The 16,475-nt window shown below is 40.0% G+C and overlaps 1 protein-coding gene across 2 annotated transcripts in view; it reads right to left on the bottom strand.

Annotated features, from left to right (window-relative positions):
- The window catches only part of CREB5 (cAMP responsive element binding protein 5), a 417,388-nt gene that overhangs the window by 84,910 nt on the left and 316,003 nt on the right, over positions 1-16,475 (bottom strand). For both annotated transcript variants that reach the window (XM_010388326.2, XM_010388328.2), the window contains one exon: positions 16,120-16,230. In XM_010388326.2, the coding sequence (XP_010386628.1) occupies positions 16,120-16,230 (111 nt within the window). The remainder of the gene's footprint in view (positions 1-16,119; positions 16,231-16,475) is intronic.

The following is a 16,475-nucleotide window of genomic DNA, read 5'->3' as shown; positions in this document are numbered from 1 at the left end:
AACAAAATTCATAAATTTATATAGTTGTTTACTGACAATTTCATTCAATCTGCCTAAGTTAGCTACCCCATAGTTCACCTAGAACTGTTTCCTAGTTCCCTCACCTATTGGTGCATAAAAACTGCTTTCACACATGTCTCCAGTTTCCAACCTACATATCAGCCAGTGATTTGCATAATCCTTAAACCCCCACCCCCAATCCTTTTTTCAGCCACCTAATGCAAACAAGATCTGGCTCAGGCTTCCCTAAACTAATCCACGGAACACCATTTAGAAGGGAGACTATTCCGTGTAAGTTGGCACGGCCGAATGAGATCTCTATTGTATAAGGGGCAGTCCTAGTAGAAAGACATTAATGAATATGCCAGTGGGGAGAGCCTCAGCTTCCCAGTTGCTTGCTGGACCCTAAAGCTATAAGAACTTTGTGAAACTTGAATGTTTCTTTTTTTAACCAAGGTAAGGAATTTAATGCCACTGCCCTCTCTGAATCCTTACAGCTCATCAAGACCCAGGTCATAAACAACAGCTTCAGGAAGAATGAAGCCTAGCCTGAGCCTCCCTCCAAATTCTTCTTTTCCCCACTCACTGCTTCACACTTGAACTAACCAGTCTGTTCTCTATACTCAAATATGCATTTTTGGTGGTAATTTATGACCCCTATGTTGCCCATGAAAATGTAAGTTCTTTAGAGACTGGGACTGTGTTTAAGCATCTTTGCAAAACCCACAGCTTGTTAGCACAAATAATAAATGCTTCTTGAATAAATAAATACATACGTTTTTAAAAATAACTTGTTATTTTAAAACAGTTATTTAATGCGTTTTCCCCTAGCATCTCCAGGTTTCAGCTCACTCTTTGTACTCTCCCTCCAAAACTCCTCCCCTCTCACCTTTGAGATCTGCTGAGACCAACGCTATTGAATAGACATAGTGGAAATGTTCCTTATCTGTGCGGGCCCATATGATAGCTGCTGACCTCATGTAGTTATTGAGCACTTGAAATGTGGATAGTGGAACTCACGGATTTTTACATTTTATTTTATCTTCATGTATTTAAAACTTACCTAGACACATGTAGCCACTAGGCTACTGTATTGAAGAGCACAGGAACTTGACTCATCTCAGAAGTCTTGCTGAAGAACCACTCTAGACACCTCCCAGCCATCAGTATGAAGGCATATTAGGTGCTTACCTTGTACTTGACTTTATCATAATATTTATCACAACATACTTAGTTTTCTATTTATTTACCTGATTTTTTCATTGGACTGTAAGTTCTTGAGTCTTAAGTTATAGCTTATTTACCATTGTATCTCTGAGAACTAAGTGTAATACTGGTAATTAAAAAGTGCTCAATAAATATTTTTGGAGCTAAAGGATGAATGAATGAACTGATTGCTCGGTGGACAGCTAGAGACATTTTTTTATATATAAGAAATCTGCAAAACAGACCTGTTGGAACAGTGAGCTGGGAACTAAGAGATGAATGGTGGTGATGTGACAAATTATCTTTGTCTAAGGAGCATATGCAGTTCTTTAGCTTATCTTTCCTAACAAGCTCAGGCCCTGTCTTCTGCTTCACTGGAACACAGGAACAACTTGCTTGTAGACTCTCTGGTCATTAAGCCATGACTTTGTCCAGACTTGCCCTTTAAGAAAATTCCCAGGAGATAAAGTTCACTGCAATGATGGAGTGAGATAAACATGGTTTTTGCTGTGATCCCATGTTCTCACATACCCCATACTGGCCTACCGAACAGCTGAACTCATTCATCAGATTTGAAAATAATCAGGTTTTTTACACTCTGTGATCACGGGTATGGTTGTTCCAGAGGGTGTGTTGGCAAAAAGCCTACCGAACCATGTCTCGGAGACCCAACCACCTCCATCCAGGGGCCTGGGGAGTTCTTGCTCCTTTGCTAGCATTTATTCCAAGTACACTTGCAAAGCCTAAGGGAAACTGTTATGCAAATCAAAAATGATCCTAGGTGTTTAGGAAAAAATAATGGCAAAAGTTGGCATGGCACAATTCATGTCATTTTAGGGTACCTAGATAATTAAGTCTCAGGGCTAGACGTATTCCAAATATTTGGATAATTCAAAGTAATTTGCACAGACATAGTAAAAATCTATTTGAGGTGACGGAATTTAATATATATTTCTTGGTGAGCCTTTAGTCTTTGTGCAATTTTAGCCCTAATATTTTAACATTAAAAAGTTTAATGTTATAAAGTGTTTTTGTACCTATAAGCTTGTGAACTAACAAACTATAAAACAATAACATGTGTTTAAATTTTGAAAATATACTGCACTGAGCTGTTTTCTAAAATAAATTTTGAACTATTTGTAAAAAATCTTAAAAGTCACATTTACTTTTTCGTATTTCAATTAATTAATTGGTAAATTCAATGTAACAGCTGTATAACTCCCATGAGTTTCTCTATCCAAGTCTCTACAAAGGACATGGTAACTAAGTCCATTAATCAAAGCTAGGAGTTGAGCGCTAGAACTGACTTTTACCATATCTTTGCTGAATGATCTAAAGTAAGTTACTTAATCTCTCTTAGTCTCAGTTTTCTCCTTTCTGAGACTATGCACCTTGAACAAGTATGTTTTAAACCATATGAATTAAACCAGTAAAAGAAACAGAAGTATCCTTTGAAACAGGAGTTAAAAGTATTTCTATATATATACATATATATACATACAGAGAGAGAGAGAGAGAGAAATTAGTATGTGCTAAATGATTTCTGTTACCTCATTTAATCTTTAAAAATTATCCCCATTTTGTCAATGGGGAAATGAGGAACAGAGGGGTGAAGAAACCAGGAGGTGCAGCTAGATCTGAAGCTAGGTAGTCTGATTCCTTGTTTTTGTTTTCAATCAATGCTTCACTTTGCTTCTTAAAAAGAACAACAACAACAACAAAACATTTTATTCTTAATTCCAGTCGAGAGCTGTGGTTTCCCTGAAAAGGTAGCCTACTGTCTATGTGAAAGTTATGAATATGTTTCCTAGTTCTTAAAATACGAGCTAGTGGTCATTATTAACATTATTGTTAATGATACAGAGACTTGGTATTTTCCAATTTAACACTCGAGATTTCAAATATTTAAAAATACCCCCCAAATTCCATGACCTATAGTGATTTGCTGGGGTATAGATTTGAGCTGCATTTGCTCCACAGCTCTGGGTGGGAACAGGATGATGAGCCTGGCCCTCCATCTGGGGTCAGGATTACAATGTGGTTGTGTTCCCCACTTGTTGCCCTGGGTGCAGGGAAATGATGTGCTCCATGCATGGGTCTAGGGATTCATAACATGGCCAGCAAAAACCCACCGAGGAACATCAGGGGCCTACTGTTAAAAAAATAGAGAGAGGGGGAGAGAGAGAGAGAGAGAGAGAGAGAGAGCGTCTAAGTACACAGTTGACACAGATAATAAATACTTGCTGGCTAATGGTCACTGCTTCCATGCGTCCACACCTCCTGAAATCCAGTCACCACGTTGCTTTAAGGTAACCAAAGCAAAGACAGCATGGAAGGGTCAGCTAGTCCTCTAGGGTTACTAAGAATGTGAGCTTTGAAACCAGAGCTGGGTTCAAATCCTTGGTTGGCCATTTGCTGGCTAAATGATCCTGGGCGCTGTCCCCTGTACATCAGTTCATTTGTCTACAAAAATGAGGACACCTACCTCATAGGACAGTGGGATAATTAAAGAAGATAATAGACATAAGTGCACAAAGTGCTTTGTGTGGGACCAGGCGCACTGGCTCACGCCTGTAATCCCACCACTTTGGGAGGCCAAGGCGGGCGGATCACCTGAGGTCAGGAGTCCGAGACCAGCCTGACCAACATGGAGAAAGAAAACCCATCTCTACTAAAAATACAAAATTAACCGAGCGTGGTGGCGCATGCCTGTGATGCCAGCTCCTCGGGAGGCTGAGACAGGAGAAATGCTTGAACCTGGAAGGTGGAGTTTGCAGTGAGCCGAGATCACGCCATTGCACTCCAGCCTGGGCAACGAGAGCGAAACTCTGTCTCAAAATGAAACAAAACAAACAAAAAACAACACAACGTGCTTTGTGTGTAGTTCCTCGCTGACTCCTTACCACATAGCAAGCACACAGGGCCAGGTGTGGGGGCTTATGCCTGTAATCCCAGAGCTTTGGGAGGCCCAGATGTGAGGATCACTTGAGACCAGGAGTTTGAGGCTGGTCAACATAGCAAGACCCTGTCTCTGTAAAAAATTTAAAAATAGCTGGGCATGGTGGCATCTGCCTGTAGTCCCAGCTACTTGGGAAACTGAGGTGGGAGAAGCCCTTGAACCCAATAATTTGAGGCAGCAGTGAGCTATGTTTGGATCACTGCACTCCAGCAGGGATAACAGAAAAAGATCCCATTAAAAAAAGAGAGAGAGACAGAGGAAGCACATAGTAACATGGCCCATGATTGCCACTCAGTGCATGTTTAATACTGTTATATAATTAATTATTCATATTTATTCATTTGATAAATAGATATTTTCTAGCAACTATATGCCAGGTGTTCAGATCCCTCCCTTTCAGGGAGCCTGGACACTAGTAAGGAGGTTACAACCTGGTTAACAGAGGACTCACTCAACTTTAAAATAATACTCCATTAATAACACTTACACTCCTTATATTTTCTGTTTAACTTTCTTGCTTGAGATTGGAGTCAGTAACACTTACCCATCCAATGATAATGATAAAGTGTAACTAACATAAATCTATATACTTACATAGTGATCAAGGAAATAAAAATGGCCAGAGATTGATTTGTCATAAATGGGATAAGAGCAGGATCCATGTAATCCTACCTCAGAACATTGTGAATGACATAAACACATCTCTGATTTATTTCAGATACTTAAGCACATATTTAAATAATCAAAGGCTTGGTTAAATAAACACAGAAAATGTGGAAGAGCCACAGTAATACTCCTAGAGAAGCCAATATTTTTGTATCACATAAGTTGTATAACTATAAAAATCAGAAAGCTTAAGATTAGAATAAAAACAAACCTCTAAACACTGCTCCCAAACAAAAAAAAAGTAATACAAAACAAACAAAAAATCCACAAAAGATTACGTGTATTTTTTAAATTATTCATTTAGTCTTAGAGAATGAAAGTATAATTTGTAAAGTAAGGTGGTGAAGCTGGCTAATGAATAAGAATTTTCAAAATGCAGCAGAGGAAGGACAATCTACTCTATTACTAGTTCCCTGGACCACAAGGAAGAAAAACCACCTTTACCTTAAAGTACAGAAATTCATCAAAGAATAATATCAAGCGGCCAAAAAATATTTAAGACGATGTTCAACATTACCTATAATGTAAGAAATGCAAACAAAAATTGGTAAAGTCTTGTTAAAATAATGTTAAATATCTCTGAAAATGCTCTAAGATGAAAATCCTCCTATATTATAGAAATAAATAAAATTTAGTATAAATTTTAAGAAATTTGGAAGGGTTATAATGTTTATTCCCTTCGACCTGTTAATCCTAATTCTGAAAATCTATCCTAAGCAACTAAGTAAAGATGTAATTAGTTTCAGATTTTGTCTTTCTAATTTTTATAATCAAAGGACTATTTTTAGTAGAGAAAATTCAAATATCCAGAAATAGAAATAAGGAAATAGTTAAATTTTTAAGTGATATTCCATAACACAAATTAGAAAATTATTAAAATGTTTTCAAAAGACACTTGATAGGAAAAAATACTCGTAAAATTTTTAAAAACATGATATAAACTATATTTAGTATGAACCCAATTTTGATGTATTACATATATGAACAGAGAAAAAAGGCAAAGGAAATTTTCATTTTAACACATTCCTTTGCCTCTATGTATTAAAGGCAAAAAGTTTAGTTTACACCTATATGTTTGGACCAAAACGACATTGGAATCCATTAACCTGCGTGTGTGTGTGTGTGTGTGTGTTTAAAGTACTGAAGTCTCGGGCCTGCAGCAAGGGGATTTCAGCACTAAAGTGCTAAAGCATTTGATATAAGGCCACCACACCTTCAGATGGTACCACACCAGGGGTCAAGAGGCCTCGTACAGGGCTTCTCTGCAGAGCTGTACTTGACTGTGGCTGGCAGAGCCCCCAGGTACCAATGTAGAAATCTGGGGAATTTGGGGTAGAATTCACACCTGTTCAGTGTCTCTCTCCCACCTGCTTATTATGGGTCCTTGAATTCTACCATTATGATTAAATGGTAGAATTAAATTATGATTTAAGTCTTATCTTCTCTCTGGAACTTAAAAAAAATAGTAGCCCACAGTGTGGGATGACATATTAAATCACAGTAACACCACCTCAATTAGTTTATCAGACTTTTCTTCCTTCTTCCTATCAGCAAACCTTTACTGGGCACCTAGCAAGTACAGGAGAGATGGCAAACTGGGGACATGGAGCTGAATCAAACTGGCCCCAGCTCTCATGGAATTTGCAGGCTGGCGGTGAGGCAGGTCCTTTGGACAATGACAACACAGTAAAGCTCCATGAGGAAGAGACAAACAGTGCAAGTGAAGTCTGTCCTAGAAGAAGGCATGGCTCCTGCCCACCTAGGGAAGGCAAGAAGACTTCACAGGAAAGGTGTCTTTGAGCTGAGTCTTGACAAAAGGAGTGGAGTTTGCAGCAGCAAACAGGGATTGTATGCAAGTGTAGGCAGGGCAGCCAAAGGCAGCAAGAAGCCCTCAGGAAAATGCTGAGCTCCTGAGAGGGGCTCCTGGAGCGAGATCATGGTGTGCAGAGATGAGTGGAGGAGAAGGGGCTGGCAGGAACACTGGACCAAACTGAGGCTCAGGTACCATGGAAACATGGGTGTGGCACGTTCCTATGCAAGGTGCCAAAAGGGAGAAGGAAGTTCCAGGAAAGGGTACATGTGAAACACTTTAGCAGCTCTGAAATTCTGCCCAAGTGTGCTCCTTACACCTCAGATCCTGGCTCTATATTGAAAGCAAGGTTACAGACTTGGCTCTCTGGTAGCACTTTTAATCTCTGGAATACAAGGCCGCAGTTGGATTAAAATCTCATCCTCCTTGAACACTTCTGTCCTGGGGACTGTGTATATAGTTTTGAAATAAAAATAACTGAGACATGCCTTTATTGTCTGGGACCTAAGTATCCTAGGAAGTTAATGGTTCATCTTAGTCATACTATGGCAATACAATAATCATTCAGTACAATCCGGCTTCTCAAACAAGTGATAAAAAGACAATTTTAAAAGAATATCAAAAGGGAAGACACACTCTTTATAGTTTAAACTTCAAGATTGGATTCTTGGGTTTTAACAACAACAACAAAAAAACCCTAAACCTTTAGGAAAACTTTGCCTCCTCTGTCTACCGGAATGCCCCACCTTCCATCCCTTGCAAGGCACAAATTTCCTGTGCTTCCCACAAAAACAAACAAACAACAACAACAACAACAACAAAAACAAAGCAAGACAGAGTCATCATCCCAAAGTGCAAAGCAAACTTTCATTATTAGCTGTGCTGGCAAAAATCTTGGAAGTGTAAGCTACATACATTCCAAGAAAATGACCAAAATACATCTCTGCAAAGCAGAACTTCCCTGTAACAAGATTGTTAAATTTCCTTTTTTTTTTTTTTCTGGCTTTTCTGACACAGCTGAACTTATTTGCACAATGTTCCAAAGCAGACAGGGACACACGCGTGCTCACACGTCCACAAATACACAAGAAAGAGGCGCCTGAGAACTTTGCCTGAAAGCGGGTGTTCTGACCCAAACCATATGCAGTTTCCTTTTTGCCCAGATGCGTCTGAGTTCAGGCTCAGGAACATTAAACAAACATAAAAACAAGACCCAGCAATGCGCGTGCTGGGCTGGGTGACAGGCAGCTAGCAAATATTGGGATTGTATTTCACCAGTTGCCGTGGTTACCAAAACAGGGTGGATACTGGCAGAAAGAGAAAGAAATAAAACTGAAAAGACAATGAGTCCTAGGAGAATATCTGTCTGAATGTGTGTACGAGGAGCCAGTTGTGAGGGTGGAGAAGGTAGGGCCCAGAGAAAAGATGGGATGGAAAGGGGCATTTCGAAACCCCTCTGTGCTTGTGTGAGCCGTGGATTCATTCACCACTCCACACCCAGCATGACATGGAGCTCTAGAACGTGAGTAAGATCCATGCAGGCTCAATGAAAACAGCGAGACAACACGGGGATTTGGGTTGGTGGCAAGCAAAACCAAAGCATTTTGTACTGGGTGCCAAGGGATGAAATCCTCAGCTTGTATTCATACTCTGGCTGGCAAATAAGCCAAGTCAAGACCACCAAGTCTCTGGAAAAATCATAGGGAATTGAGCCCATTCCTTTGAGCGATTTGATGATCAGCTTCAATTCCCAGTTGACACAGAAGGGAAAAGCTGATCGGCCTCTTTCACCCCTGTGTACTTCACTTCAATAACCAAATTGCAGAAAATGCTTCATAAGCTATCACCTTAGAAAGGTCACTCTCACAGCAACCAGCAGATGACTTTCCCCATCAAACCCTGATAGTATATACAGAGGGAAGTTCAACAAACTTGAAAATCAGGAACCTGGGTTCTAATTCTCCTTCTTCCACTCATTAGCTTTGTGACCTTAGACAGGTTATTAACTTGAACTTCAGGCCTTTTTTTCTCAAAAGAAAGGATTTTGCCAAAAGAATTCCTGAACTCCCTTCCTGTTTTGGAATTTGGTGATTCATAGGCAATTAATCATCTCTCAATTCTTGTTTTCCAGAGACATAATCAAATGTATATTCTCGTGCATTTGGAGTTCTGATCAGGTCATGGAATACAGACTCTGTAAGAACTTCCTCTTTTCTGTATAAATACAAACAGATGGTTGCTAGCCCTTCTCTTATCAATGGTCTCATAATCTAATCATTTACATTTTATTTTTAAGATGACATGATGTATTCCCAAATTAAACTTTCTACAGTTTAAATGGGCAAAGTGGCAATGGCATATAAAAGGTCATACTTCCAGCCAGCAGAAAGGAGATGGGGCTTCTGTTAGCTCTCAAAGTGTTAGTCTCAAAATGCTATTGCTTTTAATTCTTTAATAACAATAGCTAAACTCAGATTCAGCACTTGTCTCGGTCAGACAGAAATATAGAGAAGACTCCTCTCCAATATTTAGTTGATGAGGTCTAGAGAGTTTAATGGGCATAAGCAAAGAGGTGATGGGGCCTGAGCTACTAATTTGAGCCTAATCTTACTTTATGCCACTGAGCTTTATTTTTACAAAGGCACGCTTTTATTCAGAATAAGTTACCATGGGAACGCCAGGGCTAGCATGATATAATAGAAACAGGACAGAAATCAAAGAAGACCTGGGCTCAGGTTCTGGTTATGCCACTGAGTGATCCTGGAAAAGTCACTTAACCTCTCTGTGTCTATAAAACAAGCATAGTAATTTTCCCTGTTGATCCTACAGGGTTGCTATGAAGCCCCAACAATATGATGTACATGGAAGCACTTTGCAATTTGTAAAGTGCTTTACTAATGTAAACTCATAGGATAATAATCCCTACTGCTGGCTAAACATTACAATTAAGGGCTAGAACCAGGCGCCCAGTGCTTGGGTTCACATCCCAGACCATATTTTACCAACTACGTGTTCTACAACACACCCAACCTCTCAGTTTATTCACTCATAAAATAAGATTAAGGACAGTATCTGGGCCAAGTGTGGTGGCTCATGCCTGTAATCCTAGCACTTTGGGAGGTTGAAGCGCGAGGATTGCTTGAACCCAGGAGTTCCAAGATGAGCCTAAGCAACATAGGGAGACTGTATAAAAAAAAAAAAATTATCTGGGTGTGGTGGTGCACCTGCAATCCTAGTTACTAGCTGCACTACCTAGTACATGGGAGGATTACTTGAGCCTGGAAGTTTGAGGCTGCAGTGAGCCATGGTCCCTCCACTACACTTTAGTCTGGGTGATGGAGCAGGATGTCTCAAAAAATAACAAAGAAAAAAGAATATCTACCTCATCAAATTGTTCTAAAAATTGAGAAGATATTGCAAGATGCTTAACATAGCTCCTACTACATACATAAGTGCTTGATTCAGGCTGGCAATAACTACTTTCTACCATGGTGTTTTCAGAAGGAAAATTACTTTTTTTTTTTTTTTTTTTTTTGAGACGGAGTCTTGCTCTGTCGCCCAGGCTGGAGTGCAGTGGCCGGATCTCAGCTCACTGCAAGCTCCGCCTCCTGGGTTCACACCATTCTCCTGCCTCAGCCTCCCGAGTAGCTGGGACTGCAGGCGCCTGCCACCTCACCCGGCTAGTTTTTTTGTATTTTTTTAGTAGAGACGGGGTTTCACCGTGTTAGCCAGGATGGTCTCGATCTCCTGACCTCGTGATCCGCCCGTCTCAGCCTCCCAAAGTGCTGGGATTACAGGCTTGAGCCACCGTGCCCGGCGGAAAATTACTTTTAAAGTGAGACACAGCATACATACGAGTGACAGTATAGATTGTTATTGTTGCAGCTGTTGTCATGGAATCTTATGTGATTCCTATTCATCTACATGGTGGACAGTGGTTTTCACAGCAATGAAGGAGGAGGATTCTGAGAAACGTGGTCATCTTACTTCACTCCATCATCTTCATGTTTTGATCACAGGCTACAGGGTCACATGGCTGCTGGCATGATTCAAAAGTTGATGAGAGCTTCTTTAAAGTCAATAGCACTTCCTTCCTGGTCACAGAGCTTCTGAGAAGCAGACAGCCTATTCATTCATAGTTTTTTAATCCTGGACTTTTAGGAAGTGATGCTGGGGATGATTAAAGCAAATAGGCAAATCGAAGAACTGCATTTTTCAGGAGTGGCAGAGAGATGTTACCTGGAGACTGTCTTTTCATGTGTATAAGCTTTCCAGGCAACTCCATCTGGAGCCAGGCTCCTCTGTGATTTATCTGTTGGACAGTGGGTGGCCAAGGGGCACCGTAGGCAAACAGTTATCCAGCTCGATAATTAGGGAGGGGAAAGGCAAACACAAACACACCCAGGTTGACATTCAAAACAAAGTGGATATGCAACCATACCTCCCTAGTTCTTGTCTGCCAGGCTGTAGTGGAGGAAACCACGAGCCGACAGAAGCACTGTTAGTAATGTATCAGTGCAGCTGACAGAGAAAGCACAATTCTAGGTAGAAATGTGAAGGCCCAAGCTCAGGGTCCAGTTTTGTGTTTACAATAAGGCTTTATCTCCCTAAATCTTTAGTGGGCCTTGGTGTCCTCACTTGTGAAAAGGGGGAAATGGAGAAGGTTCTAACTAAGTAGTCTCCATTTCTAAGATGCCTTGTCTCTCTCGTCCTTTTAGCATCTTTCATTGATTGATCAACGCATGTACTTATGTATCTATTCAATAAACTGCAAACCTAACTATAGATGAGGTATGGACAATAAATGATCAAAATAAGGCATGGCCAGTCCAAAACAATGGAAGAAATGGCATTTAGTATTGATTACTCTCAACTCCAAGGAGGACAATGATATTCCAACTTCTGTTTTCAAAGGAACAAACATACTGCTTTTCTCTCCAGGAAAAAAAAATATGACAGATTTAGGTATTTTTCAAAGAAATCAAATGAAGTCAGCTACTCTTGATAGGCTGATTACTTAGCTTAGAATTCATCTGGATTTATCCCACTTCATCCCACCTTCATCATCATTGCTAGGGTTGGTTCCTTCCCATTATTTTAATTCAACTCAACTCAACTCAATTAAATTCATTTCTCATTTATGGGACCTTTCTCAGTACAAGGAGCTTGCAAGATGCATATTTTCAAGGAGCTTTCAATCAATCAAGTGAGAGAGACACACACATGTGTAAAATAAGAAAAGTCAAGACAAGAATGTGTTTGGATAAAGAACAGTGAAGCCGTACCAGTTAGTGAGGCTACAGAGCCCTGTTTAAACCAATGGGGAATGCTACTAACCACTCTACATCTTTTCCAGGTTATTTGGAGGTATAAACTATCCTTGCAATCCTTGTCTCCCATTTTTATGTAAATAGAAATTAACCCAAGAGAATATGATTTAATCTGCTGGTTACTGACATCTATCAGGTAGCCATATGATATTTTTATCGGAAGGATCAATGTTGTGATCAAAAAGCTTTGTTATTGGAGTCTGAAACTTTAGTCTTTGCTAAGTGGTGTGTCACTGGGCCAGTTTTATTAACCGTTTGTAGCCTCAATTGCCTCAGCTGTAAAGTGGGGACAATAGGCCAGGCACGGCGGCTCATGCCTATAGTCCCAACACTTTGGGAAACTGAGGCAGGAGGCTCTCCTGAGGCTAGGAATTTGAAACCAGTCTGGCCAAAATAGTGAGATCCTGTCTCAACAAAAAAAAATTTTAAAAACTAGCTAGTTGCACACTTGTTATCCTAGCTACTCAGGAGGCTGAGGTGAAAGGATTGCTTCAGCTCAGGAATTCGAGGCTGCAGTGAGCCACAGTCATGCCACTGCACTCCAGCCAGGGTGACAGAGTGAGATCCTGCCTCAAACAAACAAACAGTAACAATATCTCTGTTGTGGGGCTGTACTGAGGAGAAAATCAGGTCACACCTGTACATATCTTTTTCCTATTCTCATTCCTAGTATCAACACTCCCTAGCCTTCACTAACTCTGTCGAAACTTAAGGTGAAATCTGGGCAGAGTGGTCGGAGCCCTCCATCATTTTAATCAGTCCTATATAGTAGTAGCCAACTCATAGATAATGAGACACAAGACAGGTGTATGGCCAAGTCTCCACCCCCAACCCCCACTGCTTATTTAGCTTCCAAATCGTTATTGGTTTCTTTAAAGTAAAAACAATAACTTGTTTCAAAGTTAAATAGAATTGGTCTAATTCCCATAAATAGAAATGAACACAAAGCTACATAATTCTGAGAACACCATAACCACATCACTGCAGAATTATTTGCATGTTGCAGAGACTGGAAATATGTCCCAGTATGGTTTGCATTTCCCCTACCCGCTCCTTTCCTCCTTTTCCCCTTTGAATGTTAAAAATGTCCACCAGGTATCTATCCAGTGAAATTCTTTCTAGCAGACCCCACTTTCTTCTAAGACACACATTGCTCCCAGGAATCTAGAAGGAAGAGCCTATGATGTTGAGAGGTTAGAAAGACAGAAGGCTCTCAGAGCTCTGAGTCTGCTCTGACCCCCAAAAGAAATCCAATATGTGCATTGTGAAGCCATGTCTGTTGACTTAATTCTTCAGAAAATAAACCCATAAAATGAAATTATAATTAGCCAGAATTATGATAAAAATAGCTTGGACAGATGTGGCTATGGTACATTGATGCTAATGGACATTAAATCAAAAGATTTGCACATGTGCTTCTTGATCTAGGCTGTCGTAGATTAATGCGCTGGAGAGCTTGTTAAAGGCACTTGGTTTACTTTGCTCTCACAATAGAAATTACTAATTTGGGGCAAAGAAAACAGATGCACTCTAATGGGCAATCACTAGTCAGAAAAATTCTAACAAAGTTGTGCATTTAAAGCAATCCTGTCTTAAACTTTTGTCTACTTCCAAGACCTCCAACTTTCGCCAGAGATTTAGGATAATGGCTTTTGTCTGTGGCCAACAGGGAGCTTGAAATGGACACTCTGACAGCACTGTCCCCAGGAGAATAAGTCTGCAGTGTTTTGGTGTGGGCAACACCTCCCTTGCAGCTCTCTGGTTACTTGTGTGCTCTGGGAACACACCCTGCAGAGTGCATTCATCACAATAGTCCATGTGTGACCTTTGGAAAAGTCCTTGAAAATAGTGAAACAAGAGTTTTAGTTGAAATCTGGAATCCATTCCAGTCTTACACAGGAAGAAAATTAGGCATAGAACAACAAAGCCCATAGTTCAGAGAAACCTGGGGAGGCTCTGGCTGACATTAAAATCGTGCAAGTTTTTTTTTTTCCTTCACTACTTTGTATTTCATAAAAGCTTTTCATCTGAGCAGCCCAAAGCTGTTAGAAAATACTATATGGTTAGTATATGGCAATAACTGATTTCTCCAGTAAAAACACAAGCATAATAAGAACAGAGATGCTGAGTGACATATTCAAATTCACTTAACACTTTTCCAGTGCTATTCTTTCAAACATAAGCAGTCAATGCTACCATTTTCCCCTTCAAATTGATGTATTGGCAATAACAGGGGTAGAGGTGGGAGCTTGAGCAGAGAATAGTTGTACTCCCTAAGGCCCAACCCTGTGATAAAGTTAATTAGCTCAGATGCTGTGGACCTGGAAATATTCATTTTCTTAGAACATGAATCAGCCTTGTGGTGTGCTTACTCAGTAAATTTAACCCAACAAACATTTGTGGGGTAAAACTATTTTTATAAGTACGGACCAGTTCCCTTTGTTTCCAGCTGACATTATTCACTATTCATTTGCCAAATCATATGATTTATTTCATACATATAAATAAGCATAAACCTATACCACCTTTGGAAGCATTTTCCTTCTTTGCCAGCAAGAAGAGGAGAAGGACACTTTTGAGTCAAGCGGTAGCATAAAATCCAGTGAAAATCAATTGGCAGAGACATTCAGTTTGGAATTGTTTTAGAATCTACCTAACATCTATCTGGAAGGTCCCTCCAAAAGGTACAGACCCTGAAGCAGATAAGAAGATTCCAAAGTAAACCACAGGGAGTCACGTCTCAGACACAGACCCTGAGTATTTATTCATATACATGAAGAACTTACATTTATTTTTCTTAAGTACCTTCACAGTTCATTTTTTCTTTTCTTTTTTTTTTGAAAAAAGATACATGGCATTACTTTGGTCTCCAAAACAGATGCCAGTTTGAACTTTATTCTGCCAGCAAGTATTTGGTTTGGCTCAGCAGGGCTCAAGTTGAAAAAATATTTGCCGATTCCAAAAAGATTTAATGAGCTTTGCTGCAGATGCTGGTGCCATTTGGCACATCACAGGGATTGTGGCATAGCAAAGAGAACTCTCTGACCACAGATTTTATTTGCCCAAGGTAGCCAACACTGGGAGCTCAGTTGATTCCTTGGGTCAAGAAGCTGCAAGTCAAATGCGTGAAGTTTCCAAGAGAAAGTGACCAAAGCAGGCATGAGAAAACTCTTGCTGACACTGAAAAGGAAGTCACTGGGTCTGACTCCACCCTTCACAGGAATTGATGGCTAACTTTCAGAACTATCAACAACATCCTCACACCAACCATCAGATACAGTCTCTAATGCTGCCAGTCAGCAGACCAGATTAATCTCCAACTTCTAACAAAAGCTATCCTTATCCAATATCAGATGCTGAAAAGTTTGCTGCAGTCTATTTTGTAGTCATGTGATACCTTATTAATTGTGGTATGAGAATTAAACTATATGTAAACTAAATGACCTATTTCAAGTAACTTCACTAAATATAATCACCAAGCTTACTTCATATTGCAAAGACAGACACGTATTGCATTGGTTTTGCTAATATTTGGTAGAATATAGATGCATAACTCTATCTGTGATTGGAAAGACTGACCTTACTGCAAACATATATCATATGTTAAAAATCACTGAAGATTTTCACCTGAAATCACGCCTTTCAGTAAGAGTTGCAAGAAAATCAGAGCTCTCATCCTTTCAAATCCATGTCACTTCTGACAATATAACAGAAAACACAAAACATTTTCATGTTTTGTGGGTGCTTAAGCATCAAGCTTCTGTCTTAATGAATATGGGGACAGGAAGAGTGGCATTGAAACTGTAACTACCTTGAAGAATGAGTAGTTTTGTATGATTTTTATTATTTCACATGTTGAGCAAACATATACATACTTGGGTATATCCTACCCCAACTTGTATGGATCTACCAAAACTCCTAAACGTTCATTAACACCACATGCCAATCCAACGCTTGTTACGTGATTATCTGACTCCAAGGCTCTGTAACAAATATCCTCAAAAAGAGAGGCAGTCTCTGCACTGCCTTTCATTCACCAAAACAAAGACAGAACCCTCTACCTGGCTTAACTAAGATTTTGGAGTCAGAGTAAAAGTCAAAAGAAAAAGTCACAGAATAATGAAAGAGTGATTATAACTGTTACTTACCATTTTGGCTTCTGAATGCATTGGCTGGACCTGGGGAGAAGCACAGGGGTTGCTGAGATTTGGACCTTGCATCCCCATGATGCTGGAGTTCACTGACATTTGTCTCTCCATCTAAGAGAAAGGAAAGAAAAGAATTAGAAGTCTGCAAAAGGCAGTCTAGGTCATTAGACAAAGCTGCACTTTTTGTGTCCAATGGATCAGTTAGTATTTCTTTGAAGAAATCCTGAGAAGGCCTATGGTTTGGTGTGTGGTAAGCAATGCCCTCCTGAGCCTTGAACTCAAGCACATCAAAGAATCATCCAAAGCCATGCTTCTATACACGGTGCCCCAGGCCAAAGAGAACTACATTGTCATGG

The sequence above is a fragment of the Rhinopithecus roxellana genome, chromosome 6 (assembly GCF_007565055.1).
Source record: "Rhinopithecus roxellana isolate Shanxi Qingling chromosome 6, ASM756505v1, whole genome shotgun sequence".
NCBI classification, from domain to species: Eukaryota; Metazoa; Chordata; class Mammalia; order Primates; family Cercopithecidae; genus Rhinopithecus; species Rhinopithecus roxellana.
Note: the sequence above shows the minus strand (reverse complement) of the source record. Positions and strands in the feature narration are given on the sequence as shown.